The 21,881-nt window shown below is 39.4% G+C and overlaps 1 protein-coding gene across 5 annotated transcripts in view; it reads left to right on the top strand.

The window, feature by feature from the left end:
• The window catches only part of EPC1 (enhancer of polycomb 1), a 55,449-nt gene extending 33,952 nt beyond the window's left edge, over positions 1-21,497 (top strand). For 2 of the 5 annotated variants that reach the window (XM_035128875.3, XM_035128873.3), the window contains 11 exons: positions 206-412; positions 579-727; positions 2,363-2,522; positions 2,724-2,900; positions 3,048-3,137; positions 3,229-3,377; positions 5,162-5,514; positions 16,872-16,990; positions 18,539-18,680; positions 18,789-19,152; positions 20,127-21,497. In XM_035128875.3, coding sequence (XP_034984766.3) covers positions 206-412; positions 579-727; positions 2,363-2,522; positions 2,724-2,900; positions 3,048-3,137; positions 3,229-3,377; positions 5,162-5,514; positions 16,872-16,990; positions 18,539-18,680; positions 18,789-19,152; positions 20,127-20,199 — 1,983 coding nt within the window. In that variant the 3' untranslated portion in view covers positions 20,200-21,497. Of the gene's footprint in view, positions 1-205; positions 413-578; positions 728-2,362; positions 2,523-2,723; positions 2,901-3,047; positions 3,138-3,228; positions 3,378-5,161; positions 5,515-13,624; positions 13,780-16,871; positions 16,991-17,038; positions 17,158-18,538; positions 18,681-18,788; positions 19,153-20,126 lie in introns of those variants that run through there. The other 3 variants (XM_035128876.3, XR_015946468.1, XM_088654468.1) reach the window with 3 other exon arrangements.
• Positions 21,498-21,881: the final 384 nt, after the last annotated feature.

Below are 21,881 nucleotides of genomic sequence, written 5' to 3'. Positions count from 1 at the left end.
GCCCATTAATTTTAATCTCATTGGGTCTACTCAGAGTAGAGCTAACATTGCATGCAACTCTATGAAATGAAAACGTTTTCTACATAAAAAGTAAAGTACGGTCCGAGTCAGGAAATGCTGGCTCCACATCACTGTTTGAAACTGTTACAACTGTTGCAAAATAAATAAATGTAACAAAAGTGACACACTTGTGTTTTACTTTTAGCCAGTCAGCCTGCAGGAGGCCAAGCTACTCTTGAAAGAAGATGATGAACTGATTAGAGAAGTATATGAGTACTGGATTAAAAAGAGGAAAAACTGTCGAGGTCCATCTCTTATCCCAGCAGTAAAACAGGAGAAGCGTGATGGTTCCAGTACAAATGATCCTTACGTTGCATTTAGAAGGCGAACAGAAAAGATGCAGACTCGTAAAGTGAGTGTGTTTATATTTATATGACCTCTTTGAACACTATTTAGAGCTTGCCTCTGCAAGAGAAATAAGGATAATGGATAGTGTTATGGCCCAGAAGAGTTTGTGTTTGTGTTTATAAAAATGCAGGTGTCTTTGTGGTCTGTGTGACTATTTATTTATTTTGCAGAATCGAAAAAATGATGAGGCATCATATGAAAAGATGCTTAAGCTGCGTCGGGATTTGAGTCGTGCAGTAACAATTCTAGAGATGATAAAGAGACGGGAAAAAAGTAAGAGGGAGTTACTGCATTTAACACTGGAAATTATGGAAAAGAGGTAAAGAATGTCTATTGATTTTTTTTTTTAAAAAAAGTATTGTTAATATTGCTATTAAATACAAAGAATAGAGATAATGTTCTATTTATTTATTTTTAAAAAAGTTTCTAGCTAACTTTCTAGTCCTAACCTTACTTACTTGGTAGTAAGCTCCATTGAAAACAAGAGGACTTACTTTCAAGTAGACATGGTTAGGACCGCACTGCAATATCATAAAGGTCTAACTCTGTCATAGGGTAGGTAGCTTTTTCTGTATGGAAAGTCTTCTTAAATGCAGCTCTTTTTTGCATGTTCACTATTTGTATCTTAGTACTGTTATTTAACATTATGAATCTGGTAGTGAACCTCACTTCTAGTCACAAAGCAATGCCATATTTTCATGAGAGGCCACCTGCTTTGTTGGAGTGACTGTGAGTGACAAATGTATTCATCAGTTGGTTACAATTTCACTTGGATGGAATGCTGGTTTATACCTAGAACCAGTCAATATTAATGAGCTTTCCTTTTACAAGTTGAGAAATAACGTGGGGTTACAAATCATAAACTTGTGGCATTATGCATCCTGACATTTTCCCCAGTTATGGTTCTCAGTGTGTAAGAACAAAACGGTAGCTCCTTCTTAGATAGTTTGCTCCAGTTCACATGCTTTTTGCTTGATATCTTTGATAAGTCTTGTTATTTTGAGGGGGACAAGGTTAACAAATTGTTACTGACCCCGATTCAATCCCTGACAATTCCAGTTAGGGCTAGAAAAGATTCCTGCCTAGAGACAGTCGCGAGCTTCTGCTGGGCAGAACAAGCATTACTAGATGCACCAATAGTCAGGCTTTGTATGAGGCAGGTTCCTATCTTTTTGAAGCACACCTTTTGTAATTTTGAAACTGAGGCAAGCACAATGCAGATGTCTAGAATTATATACCAACTGAGAAGAAAAATACTTCTTTTTAAAAAAGATGTTGATTTGTTGATGGATGAGAGGCTGAAGTGAAGGCAGTACCGTATTGTGAAAAAGAGAGAGGAGCAAAGGGGATTTGAGGCTGGCATGTTTCTGTAACTGTTGTACATGTTGATGATTTCTTGGAAACTTCAGGAAAATATATTAAATTTTGTAATAGAAGCACTTTGAAATGGACTATTCTCAGTGCTAAAGGAATTCAGTTTGTTGCATGGTGTCCGTTGTAGACATTTGTGGCATCAATTGAGAAAAACCATCATGTCATAATCTACTTTTCTTGAACTAATCCAGTGATATTGGCTGGGTAGATAATACTGACTGAAAATAAACATTTACCGGTACCACCTAATTCCCTCACTTCTAATCCATTTGCTGAAATTGTGACTTAAGAATTTTGGAAGCTGTTGTAGTGTTCTATAACAGCTTTCCCCAACCTGTTCCCCTTTAATGTTTTGGCCTACAATTCCCCATGAGCCTCAGCCAGCATGGCCAATAGGTGTCGTCCGAAACATATTGGGGGCAACAGGTTGAGGAAGACTATAGAAGTATTTTGTCTGTGTAAGATGAAATAATATTTGTATTTACTGGATAATAAAGGATTTCACAAAGAGTAGGCATAAATATTAAAGTATTAAATGCTTAAAAAGAATTATAGCAGCTTTTTATAATATATTTTTCAGATACAATTTGGGCGATTATAATGGAGAGATCGTGTCTGAGGTAATGGCCCAGCGGCAGCCCATGAAGCCAACTTATGCTATTCCTGTTGTTCCTGTTCCTAATAGCACTCAGTTTAAACACCAAGAAAGTATGGAACTGAAGGAATTTAAAGTCAACAAGGTGATTAAATCTGAAGATATATGTACTTATTCAGCTTTTTAAAATTGGGCCAAAATGTTTAGAGTCCAAGTCTAGAATCCTAGATAACTGAAGTGTAAAGTAAATTTAATAAACATTTATCATTCCACTTTTATTATAGTTTGGTTGCCCAGGCACTTTTTATAGCCTTTTCTCAATGGGTTATCTATTTTCTTCTTGCAGCAAGAGAAAGCGGACATTATAAGACCCAAAAGAAAGTATGAGAAGAAGCCCAAAGTTGTACCTTCCTCGGCTACTGCTGCTACTCAACAGACAACTCCTGCTGCACTGCCAGTCTTTAATGCTAAAGATATGAATCAATATGACTTTCCCAGCTCTGATGAGGAACCGCTTTCCCAAGTATGACTTTCATATTTTCGACTGTAATCCTGTAACCACTTACATGTGTCTAAGCACACTGAATTCAGTGGGACTTAATTCTGAATAGAGATGTTTAGAATTGTGCCCTCAGATTCTTACCTGTGTTCTCTTCCTGTGTGTTCAAAGGTCTTATCTGGTTCTTCTGAAGCTGAGGAAGAAAATGATCCTGATGGTCCATTTGCTTTCCGTAGGAAAGCAGGCTGTCAGTATTATGCTGTAAGTTTTGAGTTTCTACAAACAAATATTACTGATATTAACAATGAAAGTAGCATTCTAAAACATTTGTTCTCAAACTTTTCTCTTCAAGCCGAATGTAGACCAAACTGGTGACTGGCCGTGGAGTACTCCTAAAGGGGGAACGTTAGGAGATGAGCGTTACAGATATTGCTTAACAACTCTTACTGTACCCCAGCGGTGCATTGGGTTTTCACGTAGACGGGTTGGACGTGGTGGAAGGTAGGCTTATTTATCTTTAAGGTGGTTAACATAAAGTTTCAATATGTTTTGGTGAGAGTGTGAAGGCAGTACAATAAAGTTCTTTTAGTTTTGCTTATAATTTTTTAATTGAAAAACAAACTAGCCCTTAAAGGATTTTTTTACTTTTACATATACCTTGGTTAAGATAATCCTCTAAATCATCTGCTGCAGGAAAGTTTGGAAGCATATGAGCAATGAAAGAATTGAGGTGGGAAAGAGGAGTCCACAAGTTATTGCCTGGCCTTGATTGCTAACCCTGTGATCAGCAGTCTAGGCCCCTTTTTCAGCACTTCAGGAAAAGGGGCTGGTGTGTCAACAACTCTCATTAAAGTAAGCTTGGGATACACTCAGAAAATTCTCTTGCTGCTTCCAGCTGTCCCTAAGCACAGCATGAGATGAGAGTCTTATTCTCTTTTCAGGAAATGAATTCAACTGGTGCTTTACTGGACAGTACTTAAGAGTTGAGAGATTGTTGTTGCCTTGGAGTGCGTCTCTTGCTGATGCGTCCTTCCTCAAGTCTTTTCCCATGTACCGAAATATGGGGGGTAGTAGACTTTGTCTCTCTTGCCTAGGCAGTCAGAAAACACGAGCCCGCTCTCTTCAAGTGTTTAAGGAGTGGGGCTCTCATTTGAGGATAGAAATAATTGCTTTCTCGATGGGGAAAAATGATCCTCATTTGTGAATGCAGATATTCTTCTCTACCAGTAGTGGGCTGGCAAGCTCTGTAAATCTTTTAACATGTCTCAGGCAATTAAGATAAAACTATTTCCACCATCAGCTAAACCTGAAGTGAAGTCACTTAATCTGCAGGCAGTCAAGCTCAGTCTAAAACTGGTGAAATATGTGCATATTTTCTTTAATATTAAACATGATGATCAAACAGCTATATTTTCAAGCATGCTTGATTTTTTCTTCTTCTTTGCACAGGCCTAAGCCATAATGCTAAACCATGGTTTGGTGCTAAATAAACAAGGCTTGAGTAACACTAGGCTTACAGGCTATTCCTTCCCCCATGCTGCTATTCCCTGCCCCAAGAAATGGTTTGAGGAAAACCATGGTCTGCCGTTGCATCTGAACAGTCAAATTCATTTGCCATAAACTGTTATCAGGAAGCAGAAAATTTTGTGCAATGAGATTCTCCAGCTTGTTCACATAGTGCCAAATCATGGCTTGGCATTGTATTTGAACAAGCTCTTTATCGTTGGTTGTGACTCATAGGCTGTCTAAAATTATTAACTTAATTTGTGCTTTTGCTTCCTTTTCTGTTTTGCCTGTTCAGTTCCTAATCAAATGTAGTAAATAAGTCTTCAAAAGACACTATGTCCTCATTTTCGCCCATTAAGAATTCTGTAGATCTGCCAGTGCTTTTAATTGCAATTTTACAGTAATTTCTTAAAGGTTTATAGAATGCATTGTGGAAAACCTGATAGCAAAAGGGTGATCCAGGAACTACATTAAAAATACTTTATTACAAATAGAAGTGACATGTTGAATGTTGAAATAAGTTATCTTATCACATTGACTTTATTTATTTAATAATAGCTTAAGTTTTTATGCTCACTTGCTCTTTCACATATGGGCCTTAACAGTATTCTTTATCCTTCAAATGTTGGATTAACAGTTGATTTGGAAAGTTTTGTGGCAAGATTCTCAAATTATTATTTCTGCTGTTTTCCCCCCATGTGGCTGCCATAAAAAGGGGTTGGGTTGTAAATTTCACTTCAGCTTGTATACTATAAAAACAACCTTCTTCCCATTTTTAGGGTGCTACTGGACCGAGCATATTCGGAGAACAACAGTGCATTTTGCCAGCTGGATTCAGAAATGCTTTCTTCACAACTACACTCGTCAATCAATCAATTTGCCAATACCTCAGAAACAAATACCTCGGACAGATCTTTCTCTAAAGACCTCAGTCAAATACTAGTCAATATCAAATCATGTAGATGGCGGCATTTTAGGCCTCGGACACCATCCCTACATGACAGTGACAATGATGAACTTTCCTATAGGAAATTACACAGGAGTGTAAATCGAACTGGCACAGCACAACCCGGGACCCAGACATGCAGTACCTCTATACAAAGTAAAAGTAGCAGTGGTTCAGCACACTTTGGTATGTTGATTTTGACAAACTTAATACTAAAGTTGCTTTTGGCAAAGATGATCCAACTTTTTAGCTCCTCCGTGTCTTTCTCAGCTAATAATTGTATTTTACATTGTGCACTTAAGTGCAGCTGCTGAAATTCTCGGCAGTATAAAGTCTGACAAATCTCTCCTTCCATGCAGAATTAATTTTGTTATGACTATTTGACATTTTTATTCATTTCAGCAATTATTTTGCTTTTTGGTTGGGATTCTCAAGATGGGATACAAAATTAAGAATTAAAATGTAGCATAAGAAGACGTCAAAACCTGAAAGATGGGGGCAGTTTAAAACCAGAGAGCCAGCATTATCCATGAAACAGCTAACCATGAAAAAATCTGCCTGCAAACTTTCTTAACTTTGACTTAAAAGTTCAACACTCTCAGATATTTCTAGTCCACCAGTGAAAAATAACTTGGCAATGGCTATTAGTTTTTCTGCTCACTTGCTCTTTCACATGAAATTTCTGCGCAAAATTTGGCAATGGCTATTAACCTAATTGGGACGTGGGTGGTGCTGTGGGTTAAACCACTGAGCCTAGGGCTTGCCAATCAGAAGGTTGGCAGTTCGAATCCCCGTGACGGGGTGAGCTCCTGTTGCTCGGTCCCAGCTCCTGCCAACCTAGCAGTTCGAAAGCACCTCAAAGTGCAAGTAGATAAATAGGTACCACTATAGCGGGAAGGTAAACAGTATTTCCATGTGCTGCTCTGGTTCTCCAGAAGCGGCTTTGTCATGCTGGCCACATGACCTGGAAACTCTACACTGGCTCCCTTGGCCAATAGAGCGAGATGAGCGCCGCAACCCCAGAGCCGGTCACGACTGGACCTAATAGACTGGACCTTTATTAGCTGGACCTTTATTAGCCTAATAGACAGTGATGCCATACACACCTGCTGCACCAGATCTTAAGGAACTCATCAAATTTTACAAAAAGAAAATTATTCCCCTGAAATAGCACATGTGGTATACCGAAGCTTAAACTTTGAAGTCCATTGTTTAGAATAACAGGTATACAGCTTAAGAAAATCAATACTATCAGTAAGTAAAATAAATTGTTTTTCCAAAATGTACACTTGTACCAGGTGAACAGCTTGAAGATATGGGTACTGCTATTCAAATAGCTGTCCTACAGAATGATTTCTGGAAGTAGTTGCCAGAATTGAAGATTTGCTGATTCACTGTGTAACTTGCAAATAGATAATACGGTAGCTGTGGAATGTTTATGGTGTGATCATAGTATATAGTACTTGTTTCTTTCTGATACAAGACTCCCAGAAGTCAACCATGGTATTTAACTTCTGTTGAACTCTTCAGTAGCAATGCATGTTTGTCTCTTTGAAAGAAAAGAAAAAAAGCACTCTACCATTGTGGAATAAAAGAATATCAACAATTTTGTCCCTAGCAATTTTATTAAGATATTTGATTATCTAATTACATTAGTCATTCATGGCATTTATCATCAATATTTATTATGTCTAGTCATTCAAAGTAGTGTTGAACCTAGATAAAGTTTTATTAGTGTTTTCCTTACTCCATTAGGGCCAAATTCTAATACTGTAGTGAAGAGAGTTTGTAATGCAAATATGGTCCCAAATATGTACTTGTGTGGTCACTGCCGCATAGTATTAGGCTAGCACCTAGTGACCTACCAAACCAAATGTATCCCAACAGCCGTGTCTTACTATTCATAAGCAGCAACATCAGGATTTGGTGGACTGTGCATGTTTGTTTTGATGAGTCAGTCACAAATTCTATTGGGCTGCTTTAAGGGAACCAAATTATGTACAGGCAGTGACTGTTTTAGGTGTGTCCAAATGATGTGTGGGTACTTTTGGACCTGGAAGAGGGCAAAACGGGAGCAGGACATGCTTATGCACGCTCTGCTGACATGCACAGGGCCAGGAACGGAACCCCTGTGCAAAATGGTTGTTGCCTGTACAATGTGCAGGACCAGGTTCATCATACCTGGAATACCAACCTCTGTTATACTTAGCATTATGGCTGCGGCATTCCTTTGCTTTTTAAGGTTCACTGAGCAAATCATAAGTGTGGTCATTAACTTCAGAGTTTCCAGTTGCAAAAGTATATTGTATTAAAAGGAAATGATTTCCAGCCATAGAAATCAACTGTGTCTTTGGATAGCTGCTGGAAATCTTTATACAGTAGTTGTCTACTTACCAAACGTTAGCACCCACATGAATAAATATTTAGTCTTACCATGCCTTTGACTGTAGTTGTAACAAGTGTCTCTGGTTTGCCCAAGCAATAGTTGCCTATATTTGCTGCTGTGAAAATTTAAATCTAAAAGTTGATAGTAAGGTCTGAGGTTCTTTGAAGTCTTAAGATAAATGTTATCTAGGAACGATTCATAGATTCTTGAGATTGGTACAGTTGGCTAGCTTTGATGCAGCTCCATAGCCATGGTTTGATCATTGAGTCCAAGCCTTGTTAACTATTCACTCCACCCCACCCCCTGCCGTATTCATTTATTTTTCTTCCTAAAAATTCTTTATAGTCTATGTATTATGTTACATTTAGTTTCCACAGCCATGAATCCTTCTGAAGTAGCCAAATATGCAAAGAGATTCAGGGCAGCCTTTTGGAAATATGGTGTGCATTGAGCTCTCTGCAGTTTAGCTTCTTAGCTGAAGCTTAGCTAACACTATAGTCGGTGACTAATAGTAAAAACCATGATGGTGGATGAGTAAGCCTCCTTTGCCCTTGCAACTCGATGGTTGTGCTTCGATCATTTTCTTAAAAGGTTAGGCTTGAGAGGAGAGCCTTTGTTGACAAGTAAAGAGCTACTTGGGTTGTATTTTTGTTTAGAGTGCTGGTTAGAAAAAATTAACACTAGAGAAATTTTGTTGAATATGGGAAGAAGCTTGTCAGGTTACTGCAATAACCTGTATAGATAAGGACAGCTTCACTGTTGCATTCTAGACTTGTTTCAGTTCACCCTAAGGTGGAACATTTGCTGCCTAGACAATTTGCCATGGTAGAGAGCAAATTAGCATGATGAGTTGGGGATACTTCCTACTACAGTAATCTAATTGTGTGGGAGTCTGTGTTCTCTGTAGCAGTGATGATGGTGGATTTAAGAGTGGATCTGCTGAGCTTCAGAAGGAGACAGTATTTCTAATAATCTATGTATTGTTATTAATGTAACTTTTCACAGCAGAGCAATCCAATCAGACGTTCCCCACATGCTTGCAGATCAGAAGACAACTCCCAAACAGATTATGTATTTATACAGATTATGAAATGCAGTTCTGATGCCCATAAACTTACTTTGCAGGGGGGTGGAGTCTAAAAAATATGTACAGAGTTTTTGGTGTTCTTCCAAAACATTGGCACAAAGTGAGATAGGACAAACCTATTATTAAAGTCCTAGAAAAACTGAAGTAGAACAAAATTAGGCTGCTTAGTCCATCCCTTATGGGAAGACTGTACATACCGGTACACTATTTATACAGAAAGGAAGAAAATTAAATCTTCATAATATTATAGCTTAAATCTGAGATGTGGCCATTTTAGCAAGCCTACTGTTGGATGGAAATTCTGATTATAATCTGATAGTCCTTTTATTACTGTATCATGTGACAACTGAGCACTTTGAAGGGAAACTCCTTTTTAAGTAAAAGGATGTGCATGTTGTATAGCTATGCATTGAAGGCTAGGTGCCTTTTTGACTATATCATTTATTGTGTTTTACATTAAACTACGGTATGAATATTTTAAGTTTTTCATATAAAAATCTTGAATTTCTGCTGAATTTTTCCAGGAAATAGCATTGTTGAACATTAAACACTTGCATCAAAATTTCTGATCTTGTACTAGTTAGTGCCTCTTGTGACTTTCGCATAAATCCATTTATGTTAAGTGACATTCTAATACTGTCAGCAACTTCGGTGTTGGAATACAGTGGTGCCTCGCTAGACGAATTTAATTATTTCCACGGGTCAATTCTTATACTGTAACGAAAAATTCATCTAGCGAATCCCATAGGAATGCATTGAATTTTTTATTTTTGCCCATAGGAACGCATTAATTGAATTTCAATGCATTCCTATGGGAAACCGCAATTTGCTAGACGAATTTTTCGTAAAACGAATTCGTCCAGCGAGGCAACCTCCGCTCGAAAAATCCTTTCATTAAGCAAAAAATTCATTTTACAGGGCGTTCGTCTAGCGAGGCACCACTGTACTTGTAAAGCTGTTTGACAAAAATATGCATACCTTACTAATAGTGTTCCTATTTTTCCTAAAATCCAACATGTCTTCAAATAAAATGCAGAATGAAAACCAGGCTCTTGATCCTAGAAACCTCTCCATAGGGCTGGTCTGCAGCCTTATAGAGTACTAGTGTCATTCAGCCCATTCAGTAAACGGGAGCTAGCCGGGCGGGAACGGAGGGGAAGCCCTGGGACTGCACAGGCGTCGCCTCCGTCGAGCGCCCGAGGCCCACCGGCCCCTCCTCCCGCTGTCCCGAGTGGCGACGGCCTCCTCCACCTCCCTTCTCCTCCTCACCTGAGGAGAAGGAAGAGGCCTCTGCCGCCGCCTCCCGCAGTGCGCCTCAGGTAAGCGTGCCACCTCCCGCTCTCCCACCACTTTGCCCCCGCATCACTCCGCCGCAGCTCCCGCTCTTGCCCCACCCGCCAGCGAGCGCCTGAGGCCCACGGCCCCTCCTCCGCCTCCTCCCACTGTCCCGAGTGGCTGCGGTGGAGTGACGCGAGGCGGGAGAGCGAGGGGCAGCACGCTTACCTGAGGCGTGCTGTGGGAGGTGGTGGCAGAGGCCTCTTCCTTCTCCTCAGGAGAAGGGAGGTGGAGGAGGCCGTTGCCACTCGGGACAGCGGGAGGAGGCGGAGGAGGGACCGGTCTCTGCGCTCCAAGTCTCTGCGTCCAATCCCTGTGTCCGTGGGGCACATGCGCAGTAGTGTGGACACAGGGACTGGACGCAGAGACACAGGAACTTTATTATATAGGATTTTACAACTGAGAGGTGACAACTTCATTAAGTGTGTTTCTTTTTCATACATATTTTATACACACACCCCACCTCTCTCAGATGTAGATTGACTGTCATATTGCCCTGACCTCATGCACATTAGTGCAAAGTAATATGCTGACAATATTTGCTCTGCATGTGGGGGCCTTAAATTTGGAAGTGATATCAGGTGCATCCATTGGATGTCAACTACTATCATTTCCCCCCTTTTTTTGGTCTTCTACCAGCATGGTGTATTTCAGACTTCTGAGAATCCACTGTTATAACAGTGGCTTGCTTTGAGAAGCTAGAAAGTTGGGGTGTTGGGTTAAGTGTCCCAGAAACACAAGTCCCAAGCCATATTTGAGTATGTGGTATGATTACAGTCAAACCTTGGTTGTCGGACGGCCCCGTTTTTGAACGTTTCAGCTCCTGAACGCCGAAAACCCGGAAGTAAATGCTCTGGTTTCCGAACATCCGACGCAGCTTCTGCTTGAGTGCAAGAAGCTCTTGCAACCAATCAGAAGCCACAACTTGGTTGTCAAACATTTCGGAAGGGGCTTCCAGAATGGAATACATTCAATAAATGAGGTTTGACTGTATTTGATTTGTGACCATAAAATAAAGAACAACTAACTATTTAATTAACTATTTTTCTTACATTGTAAGCAATGAATGATGAAAAATTAGAAATATATTACATTAGTTTGGATACCTGAGAGCTAGTTTTGCATAGAAAAAGGCTCACTGATTTGGCGAGCACTTGTGTCTGTTGAGAACTGTTCCATAGCATTTGCATGACAATATCATAAGGCTGGCATGCCTTTTAAATCAAACACATCAACAAGTTTATCATTCCATTGGGTTGATAGAATAGAAGTGAAAATCTCTGAATTTGGGGTGGTTGTGCAGGCACTCATAACACATTTTGTATAGGTTAAATGACTTTCCCCCCATCCCATTTGTCTGGTAGCCTAATACATGGGGTTTTTTGCCAGTACGTGGCCTTTCAGAGGAATGTTAGGAAAGTAAAAACTTGTGTAGAGCTTTGAGAAGCATTATATTTTGTATAGTTTAGTGACTTGCCTGGTTTTGTAACCTTTTGTTTGTTTTACTGAATCTTTGCTGTTGAAGGTGAATTTCATACAAGAGCATTTCACACATTTCAGTCAGATTGTACTATACAGTGTAAGTGCACGCATGGGGAGGTTCTTAAACATGATCGCCATGGAGAACCAATTATAAATGCTCCTTTTACTATACAAAAGATAACTGTGACCTAAAGTATAGTAGGAAAAATGATAGATAAGTGATCTGTTTCTCAGGATTCAATTCCAACAACCATTGTCAACGAGTGTGATTGCTTGATATGAAAGGGCCTCTGTGTACTGATAGTATCAGTTGGCGTACTGCTAGTAATATTGCTCATTAAACATCATGTGCCACCTAAACTGACCAACCTGTTTAGAGTTTTTCTTGCTTGTAGCATTTCAAAAGTTGTTAAGGCATGAACTGTGGATATTGCATGGAATAGTGATTCACATTGACACATGAAGCATACGGTTGAGGTGTATTGCATCTCTAGCAGTGTTTTTCAGCTGATTCTGTAAGCTTCTCATACATTCTTGCAGCATTACAATCTTCCACAGTTAAAGGTAGATTTTGTGGCTTGCTGCTAATGATTTATTGAAGGTTTCTTGCAAGAAATTAATTCTATTATTTATGGAATTATATATTAGCTGCCCAGTAATGTGACTTATAAAATGACAGAGACAAAATATAATAAATACAATTAAAAAACAACAATTTGACATATGCATTTCCTACAAAGAGATGTAACACCAAAATCACAATATAACTACTGTATAAAATATGCAATAAATAATCAGTAGAATAAACAATATAGATTTAACATGGTGTTTAACTGCATTTAATGACTTTAACTATATGGGTAATTAGGTCTGTGTACTCATAAATGTCTTTTAATAAAGTAACAAAATAAAAAAGTTCTCAAACATATATAAAATAAGTAATTGCCACTTAAAGAAATTGCAGTTTAAACAGCAATCTGTTGCAGCAAAAGTATGCAGAGTGACAACAGCCTAACAGGAGTCTGACTAATAGAAACCTAAAAGGCTGGCTATATTAAATATGGAAATGAGTGCACTGTGCATCGAGTTTTAAAACATAACAAAATTTCTATATTGCATGCTGCAAAAGCTAAAACTTTTTCCTAACTCATTTTGCTGTTGCTGGAACTGAGGCAAACAATCTTGTGCAATTAGTTTTGAATGTAGCTCACTGCAAATAAATAGTTACCTGCTCCACAATTTCTGGATCAAATGAGCTAAGGAGATAGGCATTCATATAGAACTACAGCACTATGTAATCTTGCAACATATTTTAACTTTTGATGTGGCTCTTAAAAATGAACTGCAGCAAAAGGATTATAAAATCTGCATTATAGTTCTTTTCTGTATCAAAGCATAAAACCTGGATATCAAAACCTAAGTTTTGCAGTTTAATGAAATAATGCATCCTCTGCTTTATGCAGTTTACACTATTCATGCTTTTGCTTTATTTTACCCACTCACTAATGAACTGTGGAGCATTATAAGAGGTAGAGCTGATGGTGATACAGGCATGGGGAAGAGTTGAAATCTTCCCATTTCCTGCCTTGAGAAAGCATCACATCCAGTTATGCAGGTGTGGGAATTAAGCATGTAGAAATTATACAATTTTTGGTGTCATGGACTTCTAACTTTGTTGCTATTCAACCATCTGAAAAATGAAATGCTATCAGATACCCCCTTGGGTTTGCTCTTGAGCTATGTGGGTAGCTGCTTTAAAAAGCAGTCTCATACTTTTGCCACACAGCTCAATGGGTCGGAGTCAATGGTCATTTATTAGGAGTTTCATAGTCCAACCCCTGATGTTAAAACAGAATGTTGTCCTGTACTTGAAATTTTCCCAGCAACTTAAATAAAGAAAGCCTTGCTGAGCTTTCAACTCTTTACAAGAGTAAGTTATTGTCATTAAGAATTTACTTAGAAGAAATTGGGTGTTAATCTTTCCTCACTAATTTGTGTATGTGCAGATCTCAGAAACCAACACTTGAGTTCTTCAAAAGTGTAGGTTCCTCTACGAGGCTTCCATATAATCCATATGTAGGACATAGCCCAGAGACTTCTGAAAGGCTTGCTTGGCCTTCTATAACTCTTGAAATCCCTGAAGTCCCTGAATACATTCTGAAATTTTTGAAGCTGTAGACTGGTAGGTGTCCATTATGTCATAAATCTTAACCCCTTGGCAAAAAAAGAAGAAGTGAAAAGATTACTCATTCATGGGAGGAAATTTCACTTAAATCTCAATGAGTTGAAAGGTTACAAATACAAACATGGAGGGTGATTCAGTTGCCCTATTTGACTTGGTATTGTGCTTGCAAGGGTGAATGAAAATTCATCCTCACCAGCAAATTTAAATATACTGTATCTGGGTTTTAGCTGCCAATAATTATTTTTCAGTTAAGACTTCGTTTTCTGTACAGAATTCACTTTTACCTTTGAAAATTTTATGATTCTTAAATGTGTTGAATGTGTGTCACATGTGGCTAACACTCTAGGGGAGTTGTTTAGTGTTTCTGCATAGATGAGACTTTTAAGTAGAATTTTTCAGCATGTGTGGCGTCGCCCTTGGCTACCCTTATGGAAAATAATTTAATGTTTCGGGACTGTATCCACTGAATTCAACAATTAGTGCAAGGATGTCTGGCTGTGCAATTGGACTTCCTCTCCCCACACCTACTCCCCCCCCCCCGGTCTACTCCGGAACAAAATTGGAATACAGGGTATCTTAAGGAGCAGAAGTTCTTGCGCTAACAGGACAACTGCATTGGTTATAGCCCTTTGTTTTTAAGATGCCACATAACTTTTTCATGTGTTTGCTGTAACAAGCTGAATGCATTTATTAACCATGCTAACCATTTACTAACAAAGGTTCTTGAGGCAACTTGTAGTCTAATTAAAACAGAGCAAATAGATGAGAGTTTCTAGGGAGTGCCAAGAATATCTGCCTCCTGTAGAGTTCAGTATAATTTTAACAAGCTTAAATGCACCTATTTCCATAGGCTCAGGCAGTTTAAGAGTTCTTGTTTGAAGTGTTAAAAGGATGCACAATTGCGGTCAAAGTTCTAACCACATTTATATCTAGTGAACAGGGATCCAAAGAATTGTACCAAAGTTATTAATGCTGCAGATGGTTTTAGGCTTGTGTTTCTCAACCAGCAGCTTCACATGCCACATGGGGGAGGAATTGATTGGGCTACTCTAAACAAGCTAATTTGAACCTAACCCATATAAATGCCAGTTCGTGCTATTGTATTCCTTCAGTGTGTCATGTGAAGCTCAAGCTACACAACTAGGTAGAGAAGAAGAGATATGATTGTGAACCAGGCTGTATGCCATCACCACCACCACTGCTTGCTGACTCATTGTGTACCTATATATTACTGGAGAAATTCATTAAAAAAACTGTTGCAATTGCCACCAAATATTTATGGTTTCCTCTTTAATCTCGGCATTGGGTAGAATTTAAGAATGCAGGAATGCAAGCTGAACATCAAACTAAATCTGTTGACTGATGGGGTTGACCAGCTTGCTGGTGTACCCTTTAAGGTTATTTGTGGAGCTTGTGTATATCCTTCTTCCCATACAAATATGCAGGCTATATATATGCATAGCAATATGTTGATACAATACCTAAAAACCCCTTAACTTTATAGCAAGGAATGTCCTTTGTTTAAAAGTGTAGTTGCAAGTGAGATTCAAAATTGGTGGAAGTTGAACCCAACAGATCAGTGTCTTTGCAGGCAAATCTTGTCTTTGCAGTCTTTCATGTTTTAAATGTCTGTCCTTGTGCTTCAACCTTTATATTGTGATCTTCAGATGCAGGATGGTATGCAGATTTAATTAATAATAAAAAAATAAAATAAAAACCTGGGGAAACCCAGCCAGATGGGTGGGGTATAAATAATAATAATAATAAATTGTTGTTGTCGTTGTCGTTGTTAAATGTCACTATTTGGATAGGAGGGGGAAAACTCAAAAGCCTAGGAAATCCTCAGGTTTGTAGTAAGAGCAACACACTTGAACTTTGTGATTGTTGCCTATTGGCAACAGATTTGTAAAATGGTTTAGACTTGCAGTGTTTATAGCTGTGAATTATATTTGCTGGTCAAAAAGAGTGTGAATGTAGTAATACTCTTTAAGAGTTTTACAGATTAATACTCTTAATTTAATATGTGTATTAACTAGCATTGAGCAAAGTTGTGCACAGCTAATTTGTTTCTGGAAACTTGACAGTGGCAGAGCATTTCTTTGTAGTTTGGAGTCTGGGTTGATAAACTAGACCAGGCATCCCCAAAGTGCGGCCCTCCAGATGTTTTGGCCTACAACTCCCATGATCCCTAGCTAACAGGACCAGTGGTCAGGGATGATGGGAACTGTAGTCCAAAACATCTGGAGGGCCGAAGTTTGGGGATGCCTGAACTAGACCATGTTCTGTATAACCAGTTCCTGTTGCAGAATGTTTATTTTGATTTTGTAAGATGTTCAAAACAAAAATCTAAAGCATCCAAAATAGTCAGATTTGAGTTTTCTACCAAAAAATGGAATCAAGAAATCCTGCCAATGTGCTGTCTAGATTAGATTTATTGCCTTATTCTCTATCCTAAACCACTTTAAAAGCTGGCTGTGGGGAGTTTTTCATTAATGAAATGAAATGAAAACTGCAGCAAAATGCTATTCAGTTTCTGCTTTTAGAACTTTTCATAGATGAATAAGTGACATAACATAGTTTTCTTTGTAAATCAACATAACCAGCTGTTCTTATAGACCAGATCTTGACCCACATTCTATCTACCTCAGGTGGGTTAATTGAGGGAAACAGAATAAAAACCCCATAAAGCTTTTTTTTAAAAAAAAAAAGAATAATTTGTTCGTTTTAAAATTAAATGTTCATTTGATGGGAGGGAATGCAGGCATTATCTAAAATAGGAACGGGGGGGGGGGAGTTTCAAATGGATAGTTGACAACTTTTGCTTAGTATGATGGTTGTAATATCAGCTGGTATTAAATGGGAAGCCACATTTTTATTCCTGCATAGTGTTACAAGCACACTTCCTTTTGTAAGAGCTGCTAATTGCAGCTTCTGCTGAAGTAGGAACACTGAAGATATGTACTGAACTTCAGGGCTGCACATGTTGCATTTCCATTTTAGTATAAGGGCTGTACACACGAGGTTTATGTATTTTGATATGGTATTCTCTCATTTTATATTTTGTTCAGCATTTACAGCCGAACAATACCAGCATCATCAACAGCAACTGGCACTAATGCAGAAACAGCAGCTTGCACAAATTCATCAACAGCAAGCAAATAGTAATTCTTCTCCGAACGCTTCACAGGTGAGGGAATTGTCTGTATTATGATTTATCCCTCATTTTTCCCACCAGGGTTCATCTCTAATTGCCAACTGTTGCCATAGCACCTTGCAACTAACCAGCAGGAAAGTGGCTTTCGCTCGAATCTACATCTTAGCCATACTCTAGAGTGTTTAGAAGGGACACTACAGGTGAGTATAGTAGGCACTGCCTCTGCTCCCTCCTAACAGAAAAGAGGTGATTCTGTCAGTAATGACGTGGTATACATGAACTAAAAAATGCAGATAACATCATTAATTTAGACTGCATGAAGTTGTGTGCGCGTGCGTGTGTGCGCATTCCTATCCAGCAAGTTGAATTTCAAACTTAAACCTTGCTTAATGCAAGTGCAGACACTTCGTTGTCTCTAGAAACTTAATGTATTAAGACTACTAATACCGTAAATATAAGGAATAGATCAGTGATGGGGAATCTCTGGCACTCCATCATCTGGCCATGTTGACTGGGTCTGGTGGGACGGGGATGGAGGGTTTGTAATCAAACAACATCTGTCGGGACTACAAGTTCTTTATCCCTGGCAAAGAGATTTTGGTGAGATATGTTGCACTTGGCTTATAGAAGTCTAAACAGCAGGCTGTTCTGTATTTCCAGATAAACTGTGGGCACGACTAATTGTAAAAAGGTCTTCCTTTATTGATTATAAAATTACCAGTACTTGACTTTAAAATGTATTTGTAATGCTTGCTCAGTTCTAGCAACTTCCAAGTAATATGTCAGGGCCTTTAGTGTGGCTCCAACACCATGGAGTTAATTCCCTCGAGCTTTGAAAGGCAAGGTCTATTTAAACAATAAAAATTAAGGAAGTGAAGATGCATCTGTTTATGTACACTTTTAGAGAACAAATGAGAGTCTGATCGTTTTGGTCAGGGGTCCCCAGACTACGGCCCGCGGGCCGGATGCGGCCCAATTGGCCTCCCAATCCGGCCCGTGATGACCCCCGCCGCCCGCTGCCGCCGCCCACTCTTACGGCGCGGCGGTGATCTTCAAAATCGGAAAAAAATCGCCGGAAATCCTTTGTGCACATGCGTATGGGCCTCTCCCGACCCAGAAGAGGTCATTTCCAGTGCACTTCCGGGTCGGGGGAGGCCCATACGCATGCGCACAAGCGATTTTCGGCGATTTTCTTCCGACCGTGTGCGTGTGCGCATGCGCACGGGCGCGCACTCCCCCGCCCTCCGGCCCGCCGCGCGGTCGGCGTGGCGGGCACCGGCCCAAAGCCCGGTAAGTCTGGGGACCCCTGGTTTTGGTAGTGTAGTGGTTTTGTTGTTATTTGTTTTGTTTATTCCTCTCTGCCTTTAGGAGACATGTGTCCTCCTGTGACTTTTAACATGGCTGTTTTTAAGTATGTGATATGATATAAACTAACCAGGGAGCTGTTAAAGGAAAGGTGATCCGGAGGTTTAGTAGATTCCTGTAGTAGTATATGCTTTAAAACTTGCTGTGTGGCTTCTTGATTTCCTTTTGTCCCCTTCCTTCTCTAAATCCAGTCTGTTTTCTGTTTGTTTTTCAAAGGGTTTCATTTCCAAGAAATTGGATTCTGTTAGTGCTCAATTTGCTGCTTCAGCGTTGGTTACATCAGAACAGCTCATGGGATTCAAAATGAAGGATGAAGTGGTGCTTGGAATTGGGGTGAATGGCATCATTCAAGCCTCAGGTAAGAAGCAGCAAAGATTGTTGTGACCAGATTTTGCTTTGGATGTGCATAATGGATGTGACACTGGCATTTTGGAATTATACCTCTTGTGTTTCTCTTATTCCACAGGAGTATATAAGGGCTTACACCTCAGTAGTACTACGCCTACAGCACTTGTACATACAAGCTCGTCATCAACAGCAGGTTCCACCTTGTTACAGCCTTCAAATATAACACAGACTTCAAGTTCCCACAGTGCACTGAGTCACCAAGTAACTGCTGCCAATTCTGCAACAACTCAGGTTCTGTTTGGGAACAATATTAGATTAACTGTACCCTCATCAGTTGCCACTGCAAACTCTATTACTACGCTCAATGCACGACACATACCTAGGACTCTAAGTGCTGTTCCATCATCTGCCTTAAAGCTGGCTGCAGCAAACTGTCAGGTGCCCAAGGTGCCAGCTTCATCCTCCGTGGACACAGTACCAAGGTAAGCCTTTGTGTTAGAATTCAGGTTGGCGGGGAGATAATTCACATCTGGTATTCTGTCACTGTGGCATTTGTGAGTCTGTCTCACAAGATTATCTCTGGCATACATTTGAAACCTGTCCCTAACTTCCTCTTTATGCATCTCTAGTCTAAATAGTAAAATCTTGTAGAGGCTCTTGAAATGCATTTGAAGTTGCAAGTGGAGGCTGATCATTTTTTTGTACCTAAAAATGACCAGACTCTGTAATATGAAAACTTGCATGCTTTGGATTTTACTGTGTTTAGAGTCTGATTACAGAGAGAAGAAAACGTCTTGAACAGTAAAGCTTTGTTTCATATTGTCATTAATAAATCTATTCCCCGTCCTCCTGCCCCTCCCAAATTCTAAATGTGTGAAAGTAAGCCTCATTGATCTGGATGGGATTTCTCTCTTAAATTATTGGTATCCAAGGGCTTTGCTTGATTATCTCAAGAGCTTGGGGGTTCTTTCCATATCTGAAAGTGTGTTTTGAAATTCTCTGTTTTCAAAGCAGTTTGGAAGGGGAAAGTGGGCTTGCTAGTGCTGCAATTCAGAGAAATACAGGCCCAAAGCCCAGTTGGTTCAGTGCTTCTCCAATCCTACATGTATGTCTTTTTGTGTGAGATTCACAATGCAAGAATCCATTTTTATATAAACTCCCCCCCTCATTCCTGAAGTATTACCCCCCCTCCCCCCCCTCATTCCTTTATGATAAAGTATTCTGGGATAGTATACTTCCTTTGAAAATGGAATCCTTAAGATAAAAATGTACAATAACCAAAGGAAACTTAAACAATACGTGTTAACACACAAATGCCATATTGAAGATGCAGTGGGTGTTGTGGGGTCACTTTTACAATGTTGTTAAGGGGAGAATTGACAGATTGCTTTCGTTCTGCTGTCCTTCCTGGATATTTATGGGTGTTTTGCCCCCCTCTCCCCTTTTTATTTCACAGGGAAAACCATGAAACAGAAAAGCCAGCACTGAACACTATAGCAGACAATACAGTAGCAATGGAGGTGACGTAGTTTCCATAGTAGTGGAACTTCAGCCTTTGGGAACTTGTTTAGGTGCTATGCATCAGTAGCAATTTGAATGCAAGGGATGATGGAATGCAGCCTATTGCATTTCCATGGCAGCTGTGGGGACTTGACAGCAATGCACATCTCTCATGCTTTGGTTTTTCTTTTCTTACTGTTAATAGGAAAGAATCAGCAACTGTAAATTAAGACTACAGCAATTATCTGTACAGTACTGCATATTTGTAATACCCTTGTATATATGTTACTTGAATACAGAACTGTTCATTTGTGATGCTTTGCACTTGGGGATGGGGGAGGGAGGGGAGGGAGGGAGAATTGCAACAAAGTAAGAGTGTGAGAAGTGAGATTGTATAGAGATGAAGTGTCATCACATCATGTGCATGGTGCGGAACCTGCTGTTTTATCTATTTATTGTGCCGTGTTTACAGTTTTTTGTACACTGTACCTTCATTGGTTCCTGTGCTGTAGTAAATGTGTTAGGTAGCTGTGGACTCCTTGGTATTTTGTAAATGGTATTAACATAACTTGGTTCCCCCTCTGGGTCCTTGAGTTTTCTGTGTATCATGTGAAAAATGGTGACATACATACAGAATTTTTTTAAGGCATCAGTTTAAAATGGGGAATGTACTATTCAATGGGATCTTCCTGTTTTAATATCATAAGGCAAGTAACAAGCTAAAAATGAAGTCTCATGGATTCTACCAACAGACTAGCTCACAAACACGTGTGCAGTTTCTGGTACTTAAAGCACTAAAGTTATGTTGCTGCTCTTCATACAGCCCCCTCTGTTGTCCCATTTCCTTGCACACCAAAAAAAAAAAAGGTGTCAAATCAAGTATGCAAATGGAGTCCTTACAACTGGAGTTTTTATGTTGTCTTGCCCTTTTTTTGATCACAAATTATATTTTTTTATTGTATAATTGTTAAAGACTTCATTCTTTACTTGTTAAGAAAAAGGCTATAAGGGAGAAGAATGCAGTAATTGCTGTACGTGTATCATCATTCCAGTTTCTGAAAACAGCCAGCTTTTTTTCCTTTTAAGATTCTCCAGAAGGCTGCAAGGCCAGAACCACAACTGTCGGGTGCCTTCCTTTGGAAATATTTGCCCTCTCTTCTGTGAAGAGAATGGTACTTAAGACTCTACTACTAGTGCTTTGTCAGTACCGAAGCCTGAATGCCCACTCCAATGGCGTACATTATCCTTAAGGTTTTTAATCCCACCTGGAAAATTGTGACAGAACTCTCACAAAATAAACCCAGGGCATTACATGTTGACAGACAAATGTGTGGTGTGTTTTATACTATATGTAATTCAGTTTATTATATCTTGCCTTTTGACCTAAAGGCCCCCAGTGCAGTTCCACATACTACAGTACAGCACAACTCAATTCAAAATTGAAAACACTGTAAATATAAAATCAAACAACATAAAAGTGGGAATCTTATAATCTCAAAAAACAAAAAAACCTATGCTGAAGGAAAATAGATTTGTTACTGGGGAATAACAGGGGTTTGAGTTGGAGTGTTTTAAACATACTAAGACATTGCCTTGTCACCTCTATGGTGGGTTGAGAATCGTGTCCACTGAAGCAACTCCAGTCACAAAAAGAGCAAGGGCATCTGCAAAACTGAAGAGAACATGAGAACAGGTCCTGAGAATGTGGCTC

This window comes from Zootoca vivipara, chromosome 11 (genome assembly GCF_965207765.1).
Source record: "Zootoca vivipara chromosome 11, rZooViv2.hap1.1, whole genome shotgun sequence".
NCBI classification, from domain to species: Eukaryota; Metazoa; Chordata; class Lepidosauria; order Squamata; family Lacertidae; genus Zootoca; species Zootoca vivipara.
Note: the sequence above shows the minus strand (reverse complement) of the source record. Positions and strands in the feature narration are given on the sequence as shown.